The following is a 24,901-nucleotide window of genomic DNA, read 5'->3' on the forward strand; positions in this document are numbered from 1 at the left end:
CAAACGTGCTAACTCTCACAATTTTTGATAACACGATGGTTTCACTGCAACCTGGTGAGGGCGACACCCAGGGGGAAAAGGGTGACACCCAAAAAAAAAAAAGACCAGCGTTCTGAGTTTCGGTTAACTGAATCGAAAAAAAAACTGAATAGGTCTAATTTGCATACATATAAAACATATATCGCATAAATAAACCATATATCGCATAGATGACATGGTTTCCAAATATGTGATTTATGGATCTTTGACGCGTGATTGGTTTTTGTATATAAATTGCTTGATTAGATCAAGAGTACCAGTACTTTTTATTACCAACTTGCAGCTATGGTGTACGAAAAAGTAATTGTTTGCAGTCTAGAGAACAAAAGCAAAATTCCAGCTCACCTTTTTGTCGAGTCCATATTCCAGCAGTTGACTGTAATCCTCTGTCCGTTCGCCATCGCCAGCGCCTTCTCCCAGTTTCTGGTTTGCCATTTCTTCCACCAGTTCACCATTACCTTCGGCCATTACTGAAAATGTAAGAAGAAAAAACATTCTATTAGATAAATAGTAACCAGAAGAATGTAACTGACAAGTCGCACCATTATTACAAAGGGGAAGAGAATAGCTGCGTCACGCAACCGCCTTGGGCGAGGTCAGGAACCATCGCATCCAGGCACAGCAGACGCACCATAATAGCGGTCGCATGGCAAACGGGAATGATAACCGCGGAAAGAATAAGCAGAGAGTCAAAAAAAACGTGAGTAACAGAGTGAGAGAAAACAGTCTCTCGCAACGGCAGTGCGTGTGATCACCGCTTTTACCAAGCGACGCATCATAACTCAAACTAGAAATTAGCTTCACGCAGCCGAAAAAAGAAATGCGTACACAAATGCAGACCCTCTTCTGTTGCGAATGTAAACACAGCCGCTGGCCGACCAGTTGGCGAATATTTGGTTCAAGGTCGACCGGGGCGCAGGCTCTCTAATACGCACGGTCAGCTGGACCAACGGAAAACCAAAAAGAAGCAATCCGCACATCTACCATGGTCGCGAAATTTACGCACCACCACTTGCTCTGCTGCAGATTCCAGCCCCACACGCATATATTGCCAAAAAATAGCCACCGACCGCGATAGAGCGACTCGCGATTTTTTTTTCTTCCTTCGGCACTCCGTTTGTTACCTACGCTACTTCTTTTTTACTGCATCTTTTCGCAAACACGCGCTAGCGTACAAAGACAATTAACTCGCGAATTCTCGCGGGTTGCGTTTTGTGCGTACCTTCGCGATTTTTGTGTGTTCAGGACGAACATTAAAAGGCCCAACATTTCCACATTAAACAACAAGCGATTTTCTTTTTGGGTGAAGATTCCGCTTCCTCAATGCAGTCTCGAAGGAAGGTAACATTTACGATTCGCACGCACGCATCTATTTGATCGCGCGCTGGTTCTCTCTCTTCTCCCATTCTCTCAGCGGTTCTCTTCGCTATCTTCAATGCGCGCTGTGGCGGCGGTGGCGGTCTCTCCGCTTGACATGCGATTCGCGGTTCGCGAAACCTGCGTAACGCACTTTCTCCCCCTTCTTCCTCACTTCCTCTCGTCCGGTTGAGTAGTAGCATGCGAATTGTGCGCGGCCGGCATGCGTTCGCAGCCGCAGTTCGCACAGACAGACAGAGAGCGGCTGTGACGGCCTCGAAATTCGCATCCCACCGTGGGCCCCGAATGTAGGTCAAACTGCGTGTGTTGGTTGCCGTCGCATAGTAGAATAGAGTGCGTAGCGCGTAGACAAACAAGCGTGCGGTTGGCAAAAATGTGCGTTTTTTTCGCGAATGCGATTTGGCGGCCATCGTGAATTTATTCTTCTTAATTTTTTATTTTTGCTGTTTTCAGTGGATTCGCTCGTCTAGTTTCGCGTAGTTGCGTTTTGACGACGACGGGCGGGGGAACGAAGGATTGGCAATATGTGTGTGCCTTTTTTTTTGCAGTTCAGATTTCGCATCACACTGCCAAAATCAACCGACCGACCGAGGTATGAGCCACGGAAAGTGAAATCGCCGCCGACAGTTGTGGAAGTTTCTGCGTTTCGAACGGATCTTAGGACACGGGAGCGAAAGTGTTTGCAAATCGGATACAATTCGCAGTTTTGTCGTTGCGCCACCGCAGCAGCAGAGTAATAAAGTGGTTCAAGTTCAGGCGCTAGGTGCGCGTGGAGATGGAAAAAGAGAAAAAAGTTCCAGTTCGAAAAGGGGGTCAGATAAGTGTTGTTTAGTGCAAATGGCGAGTGTGACCTACTTTTTGGTTTTAGTCTTATCTGTGGTGTGCGCGTGGAACGCCCCCTAGTGAAAGTGCAGCGATTATCCCCGATCAAGAAATATGTTTTAGCGCGTTCAAAAGCATGTAGTTTCCGAAAATTTTGCGATCCTTAAGCCGACTCTGTCTTGTACTACCGTGAGTTCTTTGATGGACGCCATTTTCGGTCTATCTTGCGAAGCAACTGAACTTTTTAGAAGTGTATCATTTGCTACTGGAACCTGTATTAGAGTCCAAATTGGTTACGGAACATATTACGGGTTGGAGGGTATCAGCCTTAACCCTTTTGGAAGGCATTTCCCTTCGGATTATGTCCGTCCAAAACTTCACTTCGCGCGATTCTCATTCACACCAACACCAGTGAGAAGCCATCTTCTTGATGGTGGCGAAATCAAGTGCGTAACATAATTTCGCGGCTGAACTTGGCCCGAAAAGAAGCCAATCAACTCTCGAACCGATGCCAACGGACGGAAGAGGCAGTTTGCAAAATAAGAGAAAAAAAGTTTGCGAATTATTCCAAAGAAAAGCAAAGAAAGACAGACGCGGTGGTCCACGATTACGTGATATAATCTGACGTTTTGGGTGAACCGGAATCCAAGATTAAATGATTGGGTACGATTTGGTGAGTGGTTTGCGTTGGTATGCGTGTACGAACGTTCGAATTCAACAAGCTTGCCTTCCTCCCCATCTCCTGGAAGTGGGCAGAAGTGGCTAGTGGGTGACAGGATGGGGAGAAAACCCCCGAAAAAACAGATCAACGAAACAATGTCGCTGTGTGGGTACAGTGTGTACGATGAGAGAAACCAATTCGCACACCCATACCATCCTATGAAATTAGCCCTCCACCGCACATTTGCTTGGCTACAAAATTCGCGACTTTTGCAATTTTCTTTCATCTTTTTTTTTGTTGGCTCGCTTCAAAACATGTTTCGTACACTCACACCAGTGTCGCACCGTTTCCGTATTGTCTCCACAGCCGAGTGGCCATCTTTCCTGGACGTTGGGAGGCCCATTCTACTGTACCGTTTATTTTCTGGACCGCTTGGGGTACATAATACACAAAAACTCTCGCAGTCGTCACCGACCGAGGCAGAGCTAGCAGGTCCCACACACACGTAAAATCATCATGTTGGCAGCAACCGCTTTCCCATACACACGTATAAAAAGCCTGCCCAAATCTGCCAGGTCAACGACCCCGGGTATAATGACCTTCATACACGCGTTTTAAGTACACCAAATTACGACAATCCCCAGAAAATCATCTGTTCTGCCTCTAACAACAAATCGCTCATGTTTCAAACTTACCGATTGCTAGCTGGTCAGAAGTCCCCATTTTCATTCTCAACCACGTTCAAAAAAGCGCCTAAAAGTTCCGTCTTTCGTCTTCTTCCAGAGCCCGCTTCTGCAACGCCTTCTCCAACGGAAATCCGACCGACTACTCAACGCCCGCTAGGACAAAAGCCAAATTCCGCAGCAGAACGATTCCGTCTGCTATGAACTGCGCGTACGGTACTATGAACTTTGCTACTACTAGCAACTGGTGGACTCCATCCTGCCTGCCTAGCGCTCTAGTCTAGTTTGAGTGTGAAAACCGCCTCCACCCCATCGTTCGGCTAGCTACCGCTTCTTCCTCCCCTTCCCTGCTGGCGCGTCACGAATGGCGATGATGATGAACACTATACGCAGCACATGCTCGAGTGGTGGAGAAGCAGGAGGAGGAGGATGAGCTGGGAGGAGGGGATTGAAGAATGTACCTTGTATGTAGTAAAAGTGAGAAAAAAGCCGCGCTTACACGCCAACCAATCAACGCTAGCCGATGCTGATTCTTGCGATCTTGCGTTCCGAGGGGGAGGTTTTCGCAAGGAAGGAGGCAAGAGAAGAAGGACGAAGCAGTAGGTGAACATGTTAAGATTTTTCGCGCTTTTGCCAAATTAATTATGTTTGATTCACAGGATCGTGTGGACGTCTTCTTTGTCTCGATACGGTCAGGACCTCTTGGCGTGCTGTGCTGATATTTCTCACAGGTGAGAAAAGATTTGAGATCCCGTGTGGCCTGCGCTGCACTTGATGCAGTTGCTATCAGCGGCACCGAAAGTGGGCTAATCTGGGTGAGGTTATGTTTTGCTTCTGGGGGGATGTTTACCTATTTGGAGTAACGATTGAGGCTTGTAAATAAACAAGCGGCCAGTAGACGGGCGATATTATTTGAAAATGTCAGAGTATTCGAAGATGATTTTTTCGACCATGTGTTACATTTATAGGATTGACAGAATAACTATATTTTTCCCCAAAAATATTAAGATTGAGAACGTATTTGTTTAACTTAATTTGTTGTCAAATTCTTTACTCTTTATGTAGTGAATTATTCTCAATTATGGATACCTAGTCTTCGCTGGTTAAAAAACAGCCCCAAAACGCTTTCTGTCAACAATGGACAATTATCTTAGGGAGAAGACAAGACAAGAAGACAAAAAAAAACATGACATGTCTCTATAAAAAAATTTCGTAAAGTAATTAAGAGCTAGTTAAAATAACTGTTCTTCTTGAAATAATAGTTAACTTATAATAACAGTTGCAAAAATTTTTTCAAAATTTTCAAAAGTTACCAAAGAGTTATTAAAAGATAAATTCTTAACAGATCATTAGAAAATCATCGGAGAGTGGACACGAATCAAGCAAAACAATGAAGCAAAAAATGGGAACAAAATTTATTAGAGTCATTATGTTAGGTTGCGAAAGATGTACAATAAAAGATGAAGTAAAGCTCTCAAATCCTGTTCATGATTAGTAGGAAATAACTATTAAAGTGTCTTAAAAACTCATCAATAAGGATTAAAAAAGACAAGAAAATAACTAAAACAGGAAGGAATTAAAGGCAGCCTCAGGGTTCAGCCAATTGGTTTCCGGTCTTCCACCACGTTTTTTGGTGTAATGTTACGAACTTAGGCCACAAAAATGATGCTACGATAGCAACTATTTTCTTTTATAGACAACTTTAGTAAAAGTTCATACTTTGCTAATACTTGCTAATAGCTGAAATAACTAACAAACAAAATTGTTTAAATTTTAAAATTTTCTGTCACAAGTACAAAAAACATGAAATTCCCCTGATAATCTCTGAAATACATTCCCTGATATTTTCCAGCATTCAGCACAAAAAAATGCAACATAGATGAACGTAACTCTGAAATCCCAGTAAAAAAAGTATTCGATCGAATATGAAACAAAAGAGTAGAGGTCCTTTTATGCTAGAAATCCGTTTTACTGAAGAGCCGTTCAAGTGAAACAAATTTCTCTGATATTCTCTGATGTTCTAGGTTTTCACCTCCAAATTTTGCGTCTTCAACAAAAAATTAATAATATTCATAATCTGATATTTTGTCTAAATCTGCAAAGCTATTGCGTGTTGGAGGAAAGATTGGTATCACGGTACCCAGCGTTTTAACCGATTATTTTGATTCCAAATTGAAGATGAATAGCGTTCTTTTTAAGTAAAATTTCCAAACTTCACTTGGAGCAACAGTAATTATGGAAAAATCATTATATAATTCGTCATTCGAGACCCAGGAGAGCCAATCGTAATTTGTTTAGATTCCTCAGAAAATTTTGCGTAAATTATAAAATTTTTACGGAGGTGTATTGTTTAGTTTTGGAGATAGATAATATTTTTTTTATTTTTTTTATAGGGATAGGAATGCTTGTAATGATTTATTTATGTACTAATATCTATTCAGAAATTATATTGTGTGCTCTGCCACAAATGGTGACATTTCAACACAGTTTTTTTTTTGGAGAAAGAATTTTTTTATTTTTTTTATCTTCAATATCCTCCTTGACCACCATGCGTCTCCATAGAAAAAAAGGTCCCTCAATGTAGAAATATCAAACGATAGGGTCTCTTGGGTCTTGAACCCTCCAAAACGCACAGCGGCAGGTTTCCAAACAAAAGTGGGAAAAAACAGGTCTTTCTAAAATTATTGAAAATGACACATAAAGCCGGTTTTGTGGTGCTGAACTCATGTCTGATGTCAGAAAATGTCATCCACCTTAAATACTGTTATTAGACCTTTCTTATTAACAGATTTCTTTTTTGTTCAGATCATGCTCAACATTGGTATACTTGCTCTTTAACGGAAAACTTCTGACTCGTTTTTTTTTTATTGTTTGATTTTTTGGGTGCTTCTTATTGAATTAGGGTTGTCCAAAAATAGACAATCTTGTTTTAAAAAATGTGTAACTTTTCAGCCGTTTAACTGATTTAAAATCTTTTAATGGAAAAATGGAGGTATTTAGGATTGACGATTATTCAGTCCTTTAAGCAACGATGTGCAAATAGGGTCCCGGAAATTCGAAAAGAACGAAAAGTTCCCCATAGACTGCTGTTTCTCCTATCTTTCCGAACTGTTTCACGAGACTGCACGGTACACATGACTTTTGAAATGCATGTTTTTCAGCCTTTCAGCAATATGTTATGAGCATGATTAAGGTTATTTTTGAGAAAATTACATAAATTTTCCTTCAAAACGAAACTTATTGATCCAAAAGCGGATCAAAATTGTAGGAGTCACAGGTGTTTGAAGTTAAGCCTGAAATGATGATTTTCGAACATAAAAATCCTCGAAATTGTCTGACACAGCAACATTTAAAGTGCTGCCAAAAATCGGCATATCAACCGATTCTCCGAACCGAAAGAGTGTAAAAAAATTCAGAAAAATATAAAACATCAACCAAATTCAAAGACGACTTGAACTGGAAATCCGGCTTTTTCAGTCTTTTTTAGTTATAAAGGTGGATCAAAACGTTACTGCATTTTATGTCCGACGTTTCAGCCTTCGAGCTTGGCCTTCCTCAGGGAATCTACAAATTTACTGAAACAGTTTGTTTTAATAACTTTGTAGATCCCCTGAGGAAGGCCAAGTCCAAAGGCCGAAACGTCGGACATAAAACAAAGTAGCGTTCTGATCCACCGTTAAGACTGAAAAAGCCCTATTTCCTTCAAAACATCAACTACATTGACATAAAAGTTCTAGATTTTTGCCGGCCTCCGACCACTATGAAACGGCAAAGTACGGTTTGTATCACCATACTGCATTTGAATAGCTTGAGGGTTATGGTGGGTATTGAAAATTGAAAAAAATCTTTCTCCGTAATAAAACTATATAGTTTCTTAAATATTTGAAATTAAACACGAAAATTCTTGAGGAATCGCAAAAAAAATATCAAAAACTGGGATTCTTCGGTCTCGAACGGCAAATTATGGTTTGTATCACGATTTTTTACCTTAAAAAGCGCATTATTTATCGTTAATTTGACACCAAAAAATTCAAAATTAAACGAAAAGGTATTTATTTTAAATTGTGGATTTACAAAAATTGATTTTTTGGGTCACCCAATTTTTCAATCTCAGAGCCACGGATGTAAAATTTGAAAAATATTTCAAGATGTTAGTGATTATAAAAGGAACACATTTTTCACCTTTCATATGCCACCAAAAGATTCAAAATCGGTTCAATGGCTCAAAAGTTACAATGTTTTGAAAATTGTCGTTTTTTCGATTTTTGGGCTGCTCTATTTTGGAAAGTGTCGTCTTAAGGGACAAAATATACGGGTCTAGAATTTTTCAATGAAACCCAACCTTTGTGATTTTAAGCACGATCGGAGCAAGCAAAACTTCAGATAGTTTTTTTTTGCATGGAAATGATAAATAACACTAGTCGACAAAAGCGAAAAAACGTGCTGCCCTGAGGCTCAAACCAGTTGCTCTAGAAATAGTATAGCTCTTTAACCATTTCTGTGGAATTTTGTACCTCTAGCCAGTGTAGAAATACGTCAACTTACGTCAAACTGTCGCATAGCAATCGCTTGCCGGGCTCATCGCTTCTACGTTATGCTTACGAAAAAACTTTTTTAAACCTCTGCAAAAATGTTGGTGGCTAGGAGCACCAAAATTCATAGGAATGGTTGAATAGCTATAATCATTTACTTCTTTTCCGGTTTGAGCTTTTGTAGTACACATTTTTTCATTTTGTCGACCAGTGTTATGGATAGTAAAAATTAAAAAAGTTCTATCTTCAAAATATAGAGGTAAATTTCCGTAAAAACTCGATAATTCTATGTAAAATTTCCTAAGGTATCCCAAAAAAAAAATCAAATGACAAATCAAACGTCTCCTGGGTCTTGAATCCACCGAAACGGCATAATACTGTTTGTATAATTTTCGTAAATAATTGTTATTCGAAACACTATTTACCTTTAGTTTGATACCAAAAGATTCTTGATCGGTTTAATAAATCAAAAGTTACAAATTTTTGAAAATTATAGATTTTTAAAAAAGAGGATTTTTTGAGCCACCTTATTTCAGAAAGTGTCTCTCCAAAGGATAAAAAATATGGGCCTAGAATTTTTCAATAAAGACCATTCGTAGCGATTTTGCTCATGATTAAATCAAAAAAACTGATAGATCTTTTTTTGCAGCTTTTGAACCATTACTGCGAATTTTGGTACCCTTAGTGAAGATACCTTTTTTCAGAGATTTGAATGAGTGAGGTGCAATTACTCTACCGCACTTTGACGCATTTCTGCATATACTAGGGGCACGAAAATTCACAGGAATCGTTGAAAAGCTACAACCATTTTGAGCTTTGGGGCAACATTTTCACTTTTGTTGACCAGTGTGATCAAAAATATACTGAAATGCTGTCCAAAAGTAACCAAACAGTTGTCAATGGAACTATGAGAGATCATTGGAAATTACTGGCAAATATCGGTCCAAGTGTCAATAAACATCAACCAGAAGGCCCTTGAAAGTCATCAATAGACAAAAAATGTTTTCCAAAATACAATCTCATAATCATTCACAAACAATCGAAGTATTGCAAAAAATATTTCACTGAAGAAACTCCTCGAAAAGATTTGAACAATTTATAATTGAGGTTGAAAAAACATTTTTTATTTTTTATAATTTTTTTTTAGTTTTTTTATTTCTTTTTTAACTTGTTTTTTACATTTTCTTTATTTTTGTAGTCCTTCGAATGACTTTTTATCAAAAAAATTTTTTCAACAAAAACAAATTAAAATTAAATCATCTCAATAGGCCCTAAACTAAAAATCATTAATTACAAAAAAAATGTAAACATTGGTTGTCCGATCATAAGGTAACGGAGATAAAAGAATTTCCAAAAAAAAAAACAAGAAAAAAAAATAAACTCAGAGCGGATTGATTGACTGGTATAATGTCTCTGGCGATATTGTAGACAGTATTTTTTTCCTCTCAGAAAATAATAAACATCGTAAGATAAAATGAAGTTTTGAAGGAAGAAACAAAAAAATTATAATAAAAAAAAATCCAAGAAAAACTCACTTTAAAAAAACTTTAGTTTTCACCACGAAAGCTGCAAAATGTTGGCTGAACATTGATGGTTGACTATTAATAAATTGAAAAAAATTTCTAAAAATAAATTATTCTTTGATTTTTTTCTAGAGAGTCTGTTTTTTTCTTTTTTTTTTTTTTGAATGACAAAATTATTATTTACAACTTTGCCGAAGGCACTTTTCAATCAAATTAACCGTGTTGGCGCTAAAAATGTTTTTATCACTTTAAGGCACTCCAATTCCATTCATTAGTTCTTCTGCTAACGGGAAACGGAAACCTAACTTCAGGAGTTTTTTTTCTGAACCGACTGTCTGTTCATGCTTAAATATTTTTATCGTTGAAACGGTTTGTTTGTTTGGTATAGTGTCTTCGGCAAAGTTGTTGATAATATATTTCTTTCACTCCAAAAAATATACAGTACAGCATCGAATTTCGAACATCTCAGTTATGATGTAATTATTGGACTTTAAAATCAACATAAAATGAACTTTCTCTTCGATCTTATCTGGCTTCGACTCTGGATCGATCTTCTTCTGGCAATTAAGTGCTATTCATATAGAATTTAACACATTTTGAACATGAAAACAAGGAGAATTTAGGAATCGTCTTTGATTCAAACTCCGAACATTTCAATGTAATCGCTAAGAGATAAATATGCAAACCGTCTGAATACTGACTGTCACTTTTTTCAACGCCTGCTGATCCCCCGGAAGTGGCCCTACAATAAAGAATTAGGAATTGCACTTTATGCTATCGACTGAGGGATTTTATCAAGGGGTGTTTTCCGGCTTCGCAGTCTTTCATCAATAAAACGAATCCTGAATTTAGGAGACAAGACAATATAAAATTACAAAATTACACGACAAATTTAATCACAAACCTGTTACAGAACATAAATCGTTTTTGTCATACAAGCTTCGGCATCAGCATTCATGTCTTATTTACTAGCTACTATTGTGTCAATCTATAAAATAACATGTAAACATTTAAGAACTGTAGCACAAAAAAATTATAGCGGGTTTGAATGTAAGATTATTGTTAAAATTTGACGATAAATTGGTCAACAAGGCGTGATGAGATGAATAAAGGTACTGAGATGAATAAAGGAGCGATTACCCTATACATCACTGGGTGAAGGACATTTCAAGGAACGAAAAGGTATATAATAATCGTGCTTTTTATTAAATTAGGTATAATAATTCGATTTTTATTGTGAAGTGTTCAAAGTTTGCGACTTTTTGAAGTTTGAATCAAAACAGTGAAAATACGGTGAAAAATTTAAAAATTTAAATTTTTGTAATTTTTTTTTCAAGCTTGATTGAATTCAAATGTTCAACTAATATTGTGTAGTTTTCGTAGAAAAAGAAAGTTTTGAAAATGTGAGATTTTTGCGATACTTTGTATAAACAAAGGTATGTATTTGTGTTTTTTTCCTTAAAGTTTTTTTTTGTCTTATGATGAATACTTTTTCCAAAAAAAACTATTTTTTCCGCATTTATTCATGATGTTTGGCCAACATGTTGAAGTATTTTTGAAGGAAAAAAAACTAAATTATAAAATACAGTGACGTATCGATTTTATCACGGTTCGTGTTTTTTTCACGTTTCGTTTTTATCACTCGAATTTATCACGCAGAGCATTTAGGTTTCATCACTTTTCCGAGAAAAATGAAAAATATTATTAAAACACGAATTAATTTACCTAGCGGTGTTATCTAGCAGTGCAAAATTGTCAGAGAGTTTTCAGACAATCGCTACTCTTAAGGAAGAGTTCTTTTATTGACTGATGAATCATTAAAATTTACGACTGGAAAATTACGGTCTTCCGCCAATTTGTTCCAACGTCGAGGGCTTCTGATTGATGAACAGTTCAGGGCAGAATTCTGTCGCTAAGTGGCATTAGTGTGAACGCAGTTCTTCATATTTTGACCTTAACTTATCCCGTGATTCTTATGCTCTAGTAAGCTACGGTCTTCAGCGAAGTTGTTCAAAATACCAAAGGTTTCTGAATGATAAAAAGTTTAATATGGAATTGCACCTCTATGTGGTGCTAGTGTGCACGCAATTCTTCGTATTTCGATCCTGACCTAAACTAAGATTCCATCCTTCTGGGAAACTGCGGTCTTCAACAAAGTTTTCAACATGATCTTTCGAACAATTTTACTAAAGACCGCAGCAGATAGGTGATGTTCAAAACTTTCAAAGCAACATGCACACTGTTTAACAAATAAAATCTCTTGGCTCTCTGAACAACTTTGCTGAATGCGATAACTGCCTAAATGGTTGGATTCACGAGGTTAATCAGATCCATAATACTCGAAACCAAGGATGTAAATTGACCCTCGTGCTCATTTCTTTCCCAACCGAATTTTAAGTCCTCAAGTATTCCTACAACTTTGTCGAAGAGCGTATTGCTCGTACTTAAACACCGGAATTTTTTTGAATGTGCTCTCACGGCTCCGGTGTTTGAGTACGAGTAGTACTCTTCGACAAAGTTGGAGTACTACTTGAGGACTTCGAGTTCATCATACGAAGTTGTTCAGAATTGTACCTGTCAAATGAGCTATCGGGTTGCAAAAAATATGAGCGCGAGAGATAAGTTACATCCTTGCTCAAAACTACATGCAGTCAAATATCGAACAAACTTTGCAGCAAATAAAAGCCTTCACAAGTCCCTGAACAACTTTTCTTTAGACCACCGTTTTCTAGGAGGATGGAATCAATAGTTCTTTACATATATTCTTGAGTTGTTATATGTTACATTAAACTTCGACTGGTTATGTTGAGTTAATAAACAGTTGAGAACATGCACTTGAAATATCGTTTTAATAGGTTATAGGTTATGAATTTGCATCAAAAATATGTCTCCTACATATCACGCGAAAATATTTTTTGAACGTGATATAATCGAAACGTCACTGTATAAACTTTTCAAAACATATTTTTTTATTTTATTTTTTTCTTTTGAAGAAAATTTGTTCTTGCGGTATACAATTTTTTGGGAAAGACAAAATTATTATCTATATTTTTGACGAAGATATCCCATCGAATAAATAAATCGTTCTGACTCTAAAACTATTTGTAAACATCAATACTTTTTACATAAACCATTTTTCAAAAATAGTCGAGATTCAATGAAAAATTACTAATAGCACAAAATGACATCTTTAAGTCATAGTAACGAACAAAGTTATCAGAAAATATCACCAAATCTACTTCATAACAACCTCAAAAAACTTTTCTAGCTACTGTTAAAATTACATAAATTTATATTTACAAAGTAAGCCAGCAGAAGATATCGGAATCTTGCGCAAAGTTATTAAAAGACACAGAAAAATTAGTTCTTACATATTAAACAATTCAAAAAGATTTTGAAATGTTTTCCATAAGTGATTATTAAATTATTAAAAAATAATCAGAGAGATTTATCGAAAATTTACATAATTATCCAGAAAAATTTTCCACCTCTATAGTGTTATTCGCTAGCAAAACATTGTGAATCTGTTGTAAAAAAACAGATTTTCTCATTCTACTTGATATCTTTTGAAATTTCAATTAAACATAAAAAACACAACTAAAAGTCAATCAAACATTTTCCCAAGAAAACCATATACAAAAAAAAGCTGCGCCTTTATTTACTATTGTAAGGTTCACTATTTTCTGCGACGTAGACGCGTCGTTGACAGAAGACGCATCTCATTGCTTTTGAAGTGAAATAGCAGCTAAACTGAAAGAGTTAGATGCTTGGTGTCAAAAAACAACTTGTAGAGTAGAGTTCAATGTTTAATTTAGTTAAAAACAAAATTCATGTTTATCACACATTTTATGGAGAAAATTTCAGTTAGGTATCATACGTTTGTGCTAGGCCTCTTTAAAGGCAAACAAAACCGAAAACTGAAAAAAATTATATTTTGGCCATATGCGTAGGATTTTTTTAATCAAATAGGGTCCTCTATCACCCCTTAAAGGATGTCAAGTCGGCTCCCTAACACCCTGTATAATCGTTCACAAACGAATCGAGGCTTTGAAAAATAGTTGCCAAAATATTTTAAAAACATAATGTAATAACCATAATAATCATAAAGATCAACAAAAATGATAAAAATTAAAAATTAAAAAAAAAAACAATATAAATGATAACATTACACAAATGACAGAAATTAATAAAATACCAAAAAGGATAAAAATGACTCAAATGACAATAATTATAGAAATAATAATAATGACCAAAATGACACAAATCACTAAAACAAATAACATAAATTAGAAGAAATAAAAAGGCAGAAATGATAAAAAATAATGAATTGCGAATTTGACGAAACTGATAAAAACAAAAATGTCACAAAATTAACCAAAGCTGAAATATCGAAGCTTTAAAATAAATTTGCCGAAATATTTTAAATCAGATTATAAACATTTATTGCAAGTGGCGTTGACATGCCATCGAGAAGGCATTTGAAGCGTAATAAAAGATTGATAAACAGTCATAAAGAACAACAAAAATTATATAAACGTCCAATAAAAATAATAAAAAATGACAATAATTATTAAAATATCGAAATGACAGAAATTACAAAAACATTATAAATGATAAAAACGATCGAAATGACGAATAGATTTCAAAATAGCAAATATGATCAAATGACTAAAAATTACAAAAATAGCAAATATTACAAAAAAGAAATAAAGAGAATATAATAGAGAATATTAAGAAATAACAATAATGAAAATTTCAAAATAGCAAAATTGACTTGAACTGATAAAAATCACAAAAATGACCAAAAGTCAAACGTCAGAAAATTATGAAACCCGTCCAATGCATATCGCTGTTCTGAATAACGGTACAAGTGATATATATGGTGACCATGAAAAAACTACTCGATTATAAAGCTTCGATATCCAAACTTATAAATATCAGGATGAATCATTTCAAATCTGGCGTAGTTCACCTCTGACTACCAGGAATCGTGAGTATTGTTTCACCACCCTAATTTAATGCCAATTACTCTCGAGTTTTTTTTTTTTAAATTTCCAAATAATTTTTATTTGCCTCACCGACTCAGTTACGATTTACTAATTTTGGTCGTTTTTATCCTTTTTACTATGTACTATTCTATTTTTATAATTTTTGTCATTGCCACATTGCCACAACTAATGGTAGCAGTGGTCATAAGCTCCTACAAGCAGGATACTCAACTAATTCTTGTTATTAGGTATTATCATTTTGATCATTTGTGTCCTTTTCGTTGTATTTTACTGTTTATCAATTCAAAAGTGCAAATGCGTGAGTTTTTTAAACTGGGATACAAATTTAAACTAAAAGAAAATTGAAAAATATCAACCAAGATGAAACAATTAAATAATTTATTTGAATCAAACATGAATTATCAAAACGCTATGTAAATAATATTGAAAATCAATGAAAATCAGTAGTCATTTTGACATAGACGAAAAGAAAAAGAATTGAAATCACTTGAACATAAATCAGCAATCGAAAATATTGCAATACCTGAAAAAAGAGGCAGGATTATAATATAATATAAAAAGTTATTCCAGATAGACAACTGTCTATTAATCTATAATCTTTAGAAATGTTTCGAATCCATAGAACAAAACGAAATGGACCCAATATCGGTCATAGTCAAAAAAAAACAGTCAATTTAAAACGGGCCTAAAAATTAAACGAAACCAGCACGCATATAATCGTAGAGAGAAATTTAACTTTGGAGATGACTTAAGCTCAACAGTTCAGAATTGAAACCAACGTTAGTTGAGAATTTACTCACTTCGAGAAAACCCAGAATAGCATTAAATTATTGAGCTTGCTGTTGTTGTTAGCCCAATGTTGGCACTAACTAACTTGTCCGTGGCGTCCAGCTAAAATAAACGTGCACCGTGACTACAATCCTCAACCCCTCAGTTTAAAGAGGATAATACGCCAAAAATCATCAAAAATAAAACCAATAGTCTTACCGGTGGAGCAGCTCCCATCATCGGTAACTGCTTTCGAGTCCATTCCGATTTCTTTCCGCTCTAGCACAGGTACAAAATCACACTCCACTTCCACAATTTGAAGCTCCGAACACTGCTTTTAGTCACACGATTTTTTTTCTACGCCGGAGACCGGCCAGCACGGAACGTGAAAGCGAATACTTTTTATGCCAATTTTCACTATACTAGCGAACGCACCACCACCTACTGACGTGTTTGACAGCTGGCCGAAAATGAGGCGAAAATTCCGAGCGGCGTCGATCATGGCAAGCTTCGATCGAAAAACGCCAAAATCGGCGACGCTGCACGGGATAGGGAACAACTTAAATGCAGTGGAAGCAAATTACTATTTCCACTATTAACAACCCCGTAACTTTTGTTCCGGCACAAGCCTGATTGTGGATGTAAAGCAATAATGTTTGGCCAACTGCCAATGCTTTCAAGCGGCTGCCGATTGCAGAAAATCTTGGCAAACGACCGTATTTGCTTTTGTGCAATGCAGCAAAAACGGAGCTAGATTTGGCATCCCCGGTTGTACCCTACAATTCGGATAAATTATGCTCCCTAATTGGATACCCTGCAGAGATACGCTTTCCGGCAACGCGAGTCCCGGAACAACTCACCACAACCAAAGTTCACCTGTACTGGGGCTGATGGTGCGGGCGCAAACCGAGATTCCACCCTCCGAACTTTCACACGCACACACAGCCGCGAACAGCGGAACACCGGTCCGTTTCCACACCAACACTCGGTCAACCAAGTGTCAGTGTATCGGTGCCGACAGGATTTTTCCCAACCTCCCGCCTCGTCGTCCTCTGCGCCCAAGAGAAAATGGGAAATAAAACCCCCGTCTAGACGTCTCGCACCGCACACACGCGCGCTATGTAATGGTGCCGCCGTGGGTGGGGGTGACGGAAACGGTTCGGTGGAAAAACTGCAGCTTGACGGGGTTTCCATGGGAAACTTGGCGAAAAACAGCAGACAAAATCGATATTGGTTACCCTGCGTCGGTTGTCTCGGGGTTTCCGTGCGTTCGTTTGAATTCCTCACCCCTGCGGAATCGATCCGGAAGGGAAAAGCATGGATTTCGAGCAGAGTTCCGCCGAAATCAGACTGATTTGTTGGCCAAACTAGCCAAACCATCGTCTGTGGTTATGTGTCTGACAGTTCGCATCAACGCTGTCACGTTAGGGGTAGGTTAGGGGCTGACGTCGTCGTCGTCGTCGCCATTGTCGGTTGTAGTGCAGACATGCCCATACCCTCGCATTCGTCGTCCTCGACGGTGGCGCAGCACTGTGTGTCAGTGTGTGTGAGGGTTTGTTGCACCCCGTAAAATACAATTTTGGGGATATTCACACAAAGTTCGTCCCAGCAGCGAGGGGATCCTGCTGCCGCACAATCGAAGTAATACAGTTAAGATTGGGTGTTATTTTTAGAGCTGGGACATTAATTAATTATTTCATTTCGTTCGCCCGAGGGGAAGGGGGAAAAGGTTAGGAAGGATTTAGAAAAAACTTTTCAGTTATTAATTAAAAGCACCGTGGAGTTGGTACTACGGTATTATAAATCATTTCGGAGTATCCAATCGATTCTATGCAAATTTTGTTAACGTATAATTTAATTATTGAACCTTTAACGGGTAATAAATTTAGAAGCTCAATCAGCTTAGCTCTTGGAACGAACAATACAAGTCATGAAATAAAATTACTCAAAATTCTCAACAATGGCTCAGCCGATTTTGACGTAAAACTACGTTTTGCGGTAACATTATAGGGGTGTACATTGAAAAACCGAAAACATCAAGAGCATCACGAAAATTGTTCAGATTCAAATGCTTAAAACTCAGTCAGTTTTCAAAAGATTTCCTTCATTTTTGCAATAACCGATTGAAAAATTAGCTGTGCGTCCACCAGAATGAAGAAAATTTCTATTTTGAATGTAGAATGCATATTTCGACCGATCAGAACTGAAAAAAGGCAAAGCGAAGCCTTGGCGCTACATTTCTATTCGGAACTCGACTTTCTGTTTTACTATACACAGACATTGCAGCCAACTGTTCAGTGTACAGGACAATTGCGGAGCTAGCGCTACGATCTTACTGACACTAACAGTTTCTCCCGAGCCAAGACTCGAACCCATGACGACTGGCTTGTTAGGTGGCTGGCACTGGCTAGCATCGTACCTCGAGACCAACTGGGAGAATCAGAACTGAAAACAAAGCCAAATATCAGGCGAAACTCTCAGTCTCAGCCTCACGGCCTTAATTTCTCAACACACCCGACGATTTGACTTCTTATAAACGATTTTGCGACAAGTATTTTCTATGTCATTTCCTAGTCTACGAGGCACCTCCTTCACTAAGAGTTTTCTTCGGAAGCCTGCAGCATAAAAAGCAGCAAACAAATTCCCCATTCCCCATTTCGGTCACGGAAAAGAAGGGAAAATTCCGTTTATCTCGTTGCTAGCTTTAATGGAATACTTAGTAGCTGATAACAGGCTAAAAATGATGCTGTGATAGCAATAAAAGGAAAATCATCCCACGCAATGACGAGAAATTGAGTAGACTTGCCGGTAGCCCACCAATGGCACTTTTTAGCACCCCAAAATTATTTAATTGAAACAGTTTATTTTTTCGTTACTCGTTACCCAAAATATGCTATAACTTTGTAGGGAAATATCCTGGAGATTTGCGGTCTTTGTTGAAAACGAGTATTATGTATATCCCAACAATTCCTTAGAACAAAGTTTTCTTGTAAAATACAATTAACAAAAGTTTATAAATTTTAAATAACTTCCATAAAAAATACTCTATAACTTTATGCCCAATTAAGACAGGTATTATGTTAATTCAGCAAAGTTTCATATTTTTAACTATTATAAAAATTTTGTCGAAAAAACTATTCCGTTATCTCTCGAAACAAAGGAGTTTTTTTTTGTGTTTTCATCATAGGAAGCTTCAAGTGAATTTCGGCACCTTGTGATTATGCCGGCCATTCTTACAAACAATTGTTCTTGGATAAAGGCAGAAGGCGCTAAGGAATCAATTTCCACTTTTTGCCTTTGTGGACTGCAGTGTTGCGGTCGTGTTTTATACACAATCCCCTTTGCTAGACTTTTATATGGATTTTTATTGCCTTTTGGGCAAGTATTTTTATTTTCTTGTCGAGTATCCAATCACATTCATGTAGTATTTTTGAGATATTTCTGTATTTTTTCAACCTACCAGCAGCGTTAGCATGTTTTTGATAAGTTCTTGACGTAGAACTACGTCTCTCACGGAGGGGTGCAAAATGAAAATCTAAAAACGGACAACGGAGGTATGACCAATTTTAAATACTTTTTTTTTCATTGTAGAATTAAACGATATTTATTTATTTATTCGTTCAACATCAACAGACTCAATCTGGTCTCAATGATTGTATCTGGAAATATTTAAAATATTACTCCTAATACTAGAGCGAGGTAGATGGTAGTCGAAACCGGGAGATACACTATTGAAAACGCGCTGAAGTCCAATGAGAGCTCCATTTGCCCCATAATTTGTACGACGAAACGGAATTCGTAGGAAAAGGTTATTCCGAACGACTCTGGAATTAACGTTTAGATTTATGTTGCCTAGTATTACAGCACAGTCGGTTCTCGCCATCAGGGTATCAGCAATTAACATAGCTCGTGAAAGATCACGTCTTTCAAAGAGTCAAGGCCGATGAGCTGCGCGTGATTTTCGTAACTGGGGAGTTGGTGAGGATCGTTCCAAGGTAGATGTCGAAGAGCAAAACGTACAAATCTCCGCTGAATTGCTTCGATTCCGTTGGCACCATTAAAGTATTGAGGGTTCCACACTGCCGAACAGTATTCAGGCGTCGAGCGAACTAATGAGCAATATAGACTTTTTAAGCAGTACACGTCCCTGAAATTCTTGGCCATTCTCATTATCATTCCCAAATTTCGCGAGGCTTTGGCAACGATATAGCAGATATGCTCCTTAAAAGTGAGTTGACTATCTAACAGCACTCCTAAATCTTTTACATTTACTTCACGCTTAATCGGCACTGCCCCGAGTTGGTAGTCGAACATAACAGGTCGCTTTTTTCTGGTCAGCGAAATCACAGAACATTTTTCCGGACTTAGAGTCATCCTATTGATGTCACACCATTTAGCAAAATTTTCCAACTGATGTTGTAGATAGAGAGCATCCTCCGAGCACCTCACTTTGGCGTAAATTTTCATGTCGTCGGCAAAAGATATTCTGGCCGACTGAGAATGCAGTTCACATCGTTGAAGTATAGGATGAAGATTAAAGGCCCGAGGTGCCTACCTTGTGGGATTCCGGAAGAAGCATGAAATTTTCGCGATCTGTTGTCTCCAACTTTTACCACGATGTGGCGATCCGCAAGATACGATTGAAGCCAGCGTAAAATGTAAATTGTGTCCATTATTTAGAACTTTTGTAGTATATCCCCCTTACTAAACGTGCTAACTATAGGATAACCGGTTGCCTCCACACGCTCCCAGTCAGGTAGAAGGAGCCTATTAAAGCCAATTACCTTCCGATGATTAGCAGATCAAATTTCACTAGATTGTAAGCAACTCTTGTAGAAAAATTTGATTCTTTTCATGTATAACGCACCTCAGCTGCATAGCAGATGTTCCGAGGTTCAGCTTTCCATGCTACAAAAGCGACAGATATCATCCTCAACTCGATCAATGTTCTGTAGGTGATATTTACTCGGACAGTACCCGGTTATAAGTCCTTTCACAGGACTCCTGGGTAGATACAGAGTGTCCACTTATTGAGCTCTAATAGCTATTTCTGTAATTTTTGCTTCTATTACCCTTCTTGACTGGTGACATCCTCTGACAGCCATCCAGTCGGCTGTCACCCGTTGTTTCTCCCAGTGTTTAAGTTTCATTTCTGTTGTACAATTCGAAATGCCGCAAAAGGGTTTTGGGCCAATAAACTCAATTCCACAGTGCCCTGGGACCCAGTACAAATTGACAGATTTTATACGTCATAAACTCCCCAGAGAGAAAGAACGCACTCCCAGATAATTATAATTTTTGAAGTGTATATGAAGGCACATAAAGCCTTCTCATAAGTTATCATAAGCATCTCATAAGTTAACTATTTTTCAACGTATTTTCTTCCTTCTTGCAGCAATCGATTGGCAAATTATCTTCGCATCCATTCAATTGCATGACCTCTGATTGGTCGCTCAATTCCGCTTTATTTCCCTTACACGGTCGACAGAATATTATACCTTGTTAACTAAAAATTAATGAACACTCTGGGGTGCCTGCTTTTGCTTAACTATCGGATGGTCTGACCAGCGAACAAAATTCAGCAGTAGCGGCAGTGACATTTTCTCCAGTATATCTCAATCTTTTTGCAGCAACACAAGCTTCCAGGATCCTAGCAATTATATTGCTGGAAGTCTAATTTTCAGTTTAAAACCAGCATTTGTAAATATAAAGTTTTCATAATTTTTGTCATGTTTTCAAAAAAAATTTACTCAAATATGAAAAATAACATATATATTTTTTTTTGTATGCTCCAAAATAACTTTGAGTAGAATTGAGATATTCACGTTACCAGAATTGCAAATTGTTTCTCTTGAAAAGCCCTAAAAGCCGTTCGAAAACAATGTTTGTGTGAAAATTTTCCTTCTCTCTGTAAAGATAAAAAAGTAAAATAGGGTATAAGCTCTATTATCGTCAGGTTTTACCTATTATCGTCAAGGGGTAAATGATGTTCAAGATTGTTAATTGTTTTTGCATGACGGTTCTTCATAATGCAGCGTACAAAAATATTATTTCTTCATGACTTCATTAACCCCCCGGACGATAATAGGTAAAACCTGACGATAATAGAGCCGATACCCTACTTGATTTTATCCAAAATTAAAAATAAGCGCTTTATCATAATTAACAACTTTAAAGTATAAAGTTTTTATCTAAACTATTGTTATGGAGTTCTATACTCAAATTTTCCCCTGTATTCGGTTTCTGGACCATTGTGCAATGGCACTTTTTAGCGCCCCAAAATTATTTAATTGAAATAGTTACTTTTTCCTGTCAAACGTTACTAATAGTGATAAAAAACGTACGATACGCCGAGCGTCAAAAAATCGCGTTAAAAAACTACATTCGCTCAAGGTTTTCATTTATTTCTGCTTTATATTATCGAAAAAAAATCTAAAGCAGTGTTCACCTGCGAATCGAACGGAATATAAAAAAAAAGGTTAGGCCTAATCAGTAATTGAATTAAGTAAATTGTTTTTTTTTTTTTGGGAAATCTGCGTAAAAAACTGCGTAAATTCCGAAATCCGCGTATAAAACCATGCTTAACTACTGAAATTCACGTAAAAGATGCGTAACTACTGAAATCCGCGTAAAAGGAGACTAAAGTGTGAATGAAACTACTCGCGGAACAAAAGCTGGCGTAGCAAAATCAAAGCTGGCGTTGCAAAATCAAATAAGTCTGAAAGAAGATTATAAGATAACATTATTTCAGTTTTTTTCAACTGGGTCGCCATAAGAAGATTCTTTACACTGGTAGACAAAAGCAAGAAAAAACAATGGCTCAGAGCTCGAGCTGGAGTAAAACGAATGATTATAACTTTTCAACCATTCCTGTAAATTTAGGCGCGCTTAGCAAGCTTGAGAGTATGAAAAGTCTTTTGAGACTTAAAAATAGTTTTCCTGTACGTAAGAGTAGAAGCGACGAACTCGGTGAGCAACTACTCTGCGGTAGTTTGACGCACTTCTGAGCTAGCTTCGGGCACTAGAATTCACAAGAACGGATAAGAAACTACCTTTTTTATATTCCGTTCGACTCGCAGGAGTAAATAACTCTGCTATTGATTCTTTTTTGAAAGTATTTAGCAGAAATAATAAAAAACCTTTAGCGAATGAAGTTTTTTTACGCGGATATCGGACTTTAGAGTATTTGAAAAAGCAGATTGTTTAAAAAATCACTGTTTTCACCACTTTTTGCAACGTTTTGGTAAAAAAATCAACTACTTCATTTCAATAACTTTGAGGCGCTGAAAAGCGCCATTGCACACTGTTTCCAAAGCTGCAAAGACGTGCTCGAAATTTGACCGAAAAAAAATTATTTCAGTGCCTTCAACTTCAACTTCTGCTTTGCACAGAAATTTCAGAAACATGCATTACACATTCATTAAAAATGTGGGAAAGCATTACCAAAGACGGTTGTTAATTTTATTACACAGCAGCAATTCGTAATCCATCCCCATGTCTGTCACCACAAACAAAATGTTGTTTTTGTTTTTCCAGCCGCATAACTGCAATATGCACCCTGAAAGGGCGTAATAAACTGATGCGAGACTAAGGGCGCGCTGCTTCTTCCACTATCTGCTTTCAATCGACAGAAAAAAAAGATACACTTGTCGCTACAAGTCGCAACACGATACCAGTGATATTGTTGCGTATGTGAGAGCTCCATCTGCGCTTTTTTCCGCTGGTTGCCAACATGAAAGCGTCTTGCATCTAGCGAAACTGAGAGGAGACAAAACTTCACAAAAATGTGGATACAGATACAAAACTAGTGTGGTCTTTTAGAACAGCTTTTTGAGCTACATGAGAGCCTGCTTTTGCCGAAACAAATCATTCCACTAAAGGATGATGCGACTGTCGGACAAAAAGTAGCAGCAGCGGCAGTGACGAGTCTGTAGAGTAATGTTTGGGCTGGGGGCACCAAAATTCACAGAAATGGCTTAAAATCTATAATTTTTTCTATTTTTAGTTCGAGCTTCAGGATTACACCTCTGTTGACGTTTTGTGCGAAGATTTTGGAAATCACTTATAGCATTGATCTTGTAACAATGTTTCTCAACAGAAATAGAAATAAGAATACAGAAATAAAACCAAATTTTATCGCCAAACGAATTTCTTCAATGCGCGAATGTTATTCTACCTTTTGTTTTTTGTGCGAAAGTCGACGGTCGTTCTACATCGGAAGCGAAAGCCTACTGTGACGTACACCAACGGAGCGAAATCAAATGAAAGTGTTGACCGTTTACAAGCCTGCTTTGATGTTTCTATGAGGGATTTCAATTTGGAAATGAAACCATATAACATTGTACTTATGAAATAAAAATAATTAACTTATCTTTTTCCGCAGATAATCACAACAAATAAAAACATAAAGCAGCAGCAAAACAATTCAACCGATTAAGACCAACCAAAGAATAAAAAACAGGAAAACGTTTTTAAGAGAAATACACAAAGCTAAATTATGGGAACGAAGATGACATTAAAAAGCCGTAACGGTGGAAGCAAGCACAATAACACCTCTCGCCGAGCTAGATTAGCAAGTATTACGGCATAGCAAAAAAAAAACCTTCGCAGCTGTCTGTTGTGATAACGAAGCACGAAGGCTTGATAAACTGCCTGACTGCATTCCTGGTCTAATCAGGTGAGGTTAGAAACTGGGAACCGATAACAGTCGAATGCATTTTTTTTTTCTTCGCTTTTTATAGGATCATTTTATTATACTCCGAATTGGAAAGGCATGGAGTGGAAACGAAAACCGATTCAAAGGGTCTCCACTGTGTTGGAGAAGCTTGAACGAGTGTTTTTGTTTTGAAGTCGATTCCAGGAAAAAAGGACCACAAAAATCGGCTTTGGGTGGAATTTTTTAATAGACTTCCCGCCCTTGCAAGGTAGCAATTTTCTCATCTGATTTTGCAGATGCGTGTTTCTGCAGATGCGACCGTGGAACAGTTTGCGGAAAACCCGGCAGCAGCAGCAGTAGCAGCAGGTTGATTGATGTGGGAGTTCTTTTTTTCTCTCGGTGGGTGAGGTCAACAGCGGTCAACCTGGGAGAGAAGATTGCAAGCAGGCAGCATCGCTTGCTGCCGGCATTTTGGGATCTGCCCGAAATGGCTCGAAGAGGAAACACGTGTTTTTGCGGCCGAGCTGCGTGCAAAGGCAAAGCAAAGCCAAAAAGAAAGCGAAGGAAACTCTCACAATGTCGGATGGCAGCAGCAGCAGCGGTACGGCACTGGTGTAAGTGCGCTTTGCGCTGAAAAATTGCAGTGTATGTATTAATGCACTTTTCCGCATCCAGCGCACCCTGCGTTCGCGCGCGCGTTCCTCTTGCGTCTTGCGTGCTGAGGTTGTCTGTCTCGTTAAAGCAACGGAAACACAAACACACAGCGAGCGAGAGGCGACGACGGACGCGTTGCACTTTTCGGTTTCGATGCACTGGGCTGGGATGTGCGGC

The 24,901-nt window shown here is 37.7% G+C and overlaps 1 protein-coding gene and 1 long non-coding RNA gene across 11 annotated transcripts in view; one reads left to right on the top strand and one right to left on the bottom strand.

Annotated features, from left to right (window-relative positions):
• LOC129726185 (heterogeneous nuclear ribonucleoprotein R) overlaps positions 1–24,901 on the bottom strand; it is a 118,550-nt gene that overhangs the window by 64,821 nt on the left and 28,828 nt on the right. For 5 of the 9 annotated variants that reach the window (XM_055682966.1, XM_055682956.1, XM_055682976.1 and 2 more), the window contains exons 1-2: positions 15,634–15,872; positions 385–509 (exon numbers count right to left, since the gene is read on the bottom strand). In XM_055682966.1, coding sequence (XP_055538941.1) covers positions 385–509; positions 15,634–15,676 — 168 coding nt within the window. In that variant the 5' untranslated portion in view covers positions 15,677–15,872. Of the gene's footprint in view, positions 1–384; positions 510–3,594; positions 3,836–15,633; positions 15,873–24,901 lie in introns of those variants that run through there. The other 4 variants (XM_055682925.1, XM_055682936.1, XM_055682947.1 and 1 more) reach the window with 2 other exon arrangements.
• LOC129726220 (uncharacterized) lies at positions 1,936–23,915 on the top strand. 2 transcript variants are annotated; one of them, XR_008728275.1, is made up of 4 exons: positions 1,936–2,911; positions 3,683–4,185; positions 4,242–4,313; positions 23,798–23,915. It is a non-coding gene; the product is annotated as an uncharacterized LOC129726220 (long non-coding RNA). The 2 variants fall into 2 exon arrangements; XR_008728281.1 differs by lacking the exon at positions 23,798–23,915 and having other exon boundaries at positions 3,683–4,181; positions 4,242–5,250.

This window comes from Wyeomyia smithii, chromosome 1 (genome assembly GCF_029784165.1).
Source record: "Wyeomyia smithii strain HCP4-BCI-WySm-NY-G18 chromosome 1, ASM2978416v1, whole genome shotgun sequence".
NCBI classification, from domain to species: Eukaryota; Metazoa; Arthropoda; class Insecta; order Diptera; family Culicidae; genus Wyeomyia; species Wyeomyia smithii.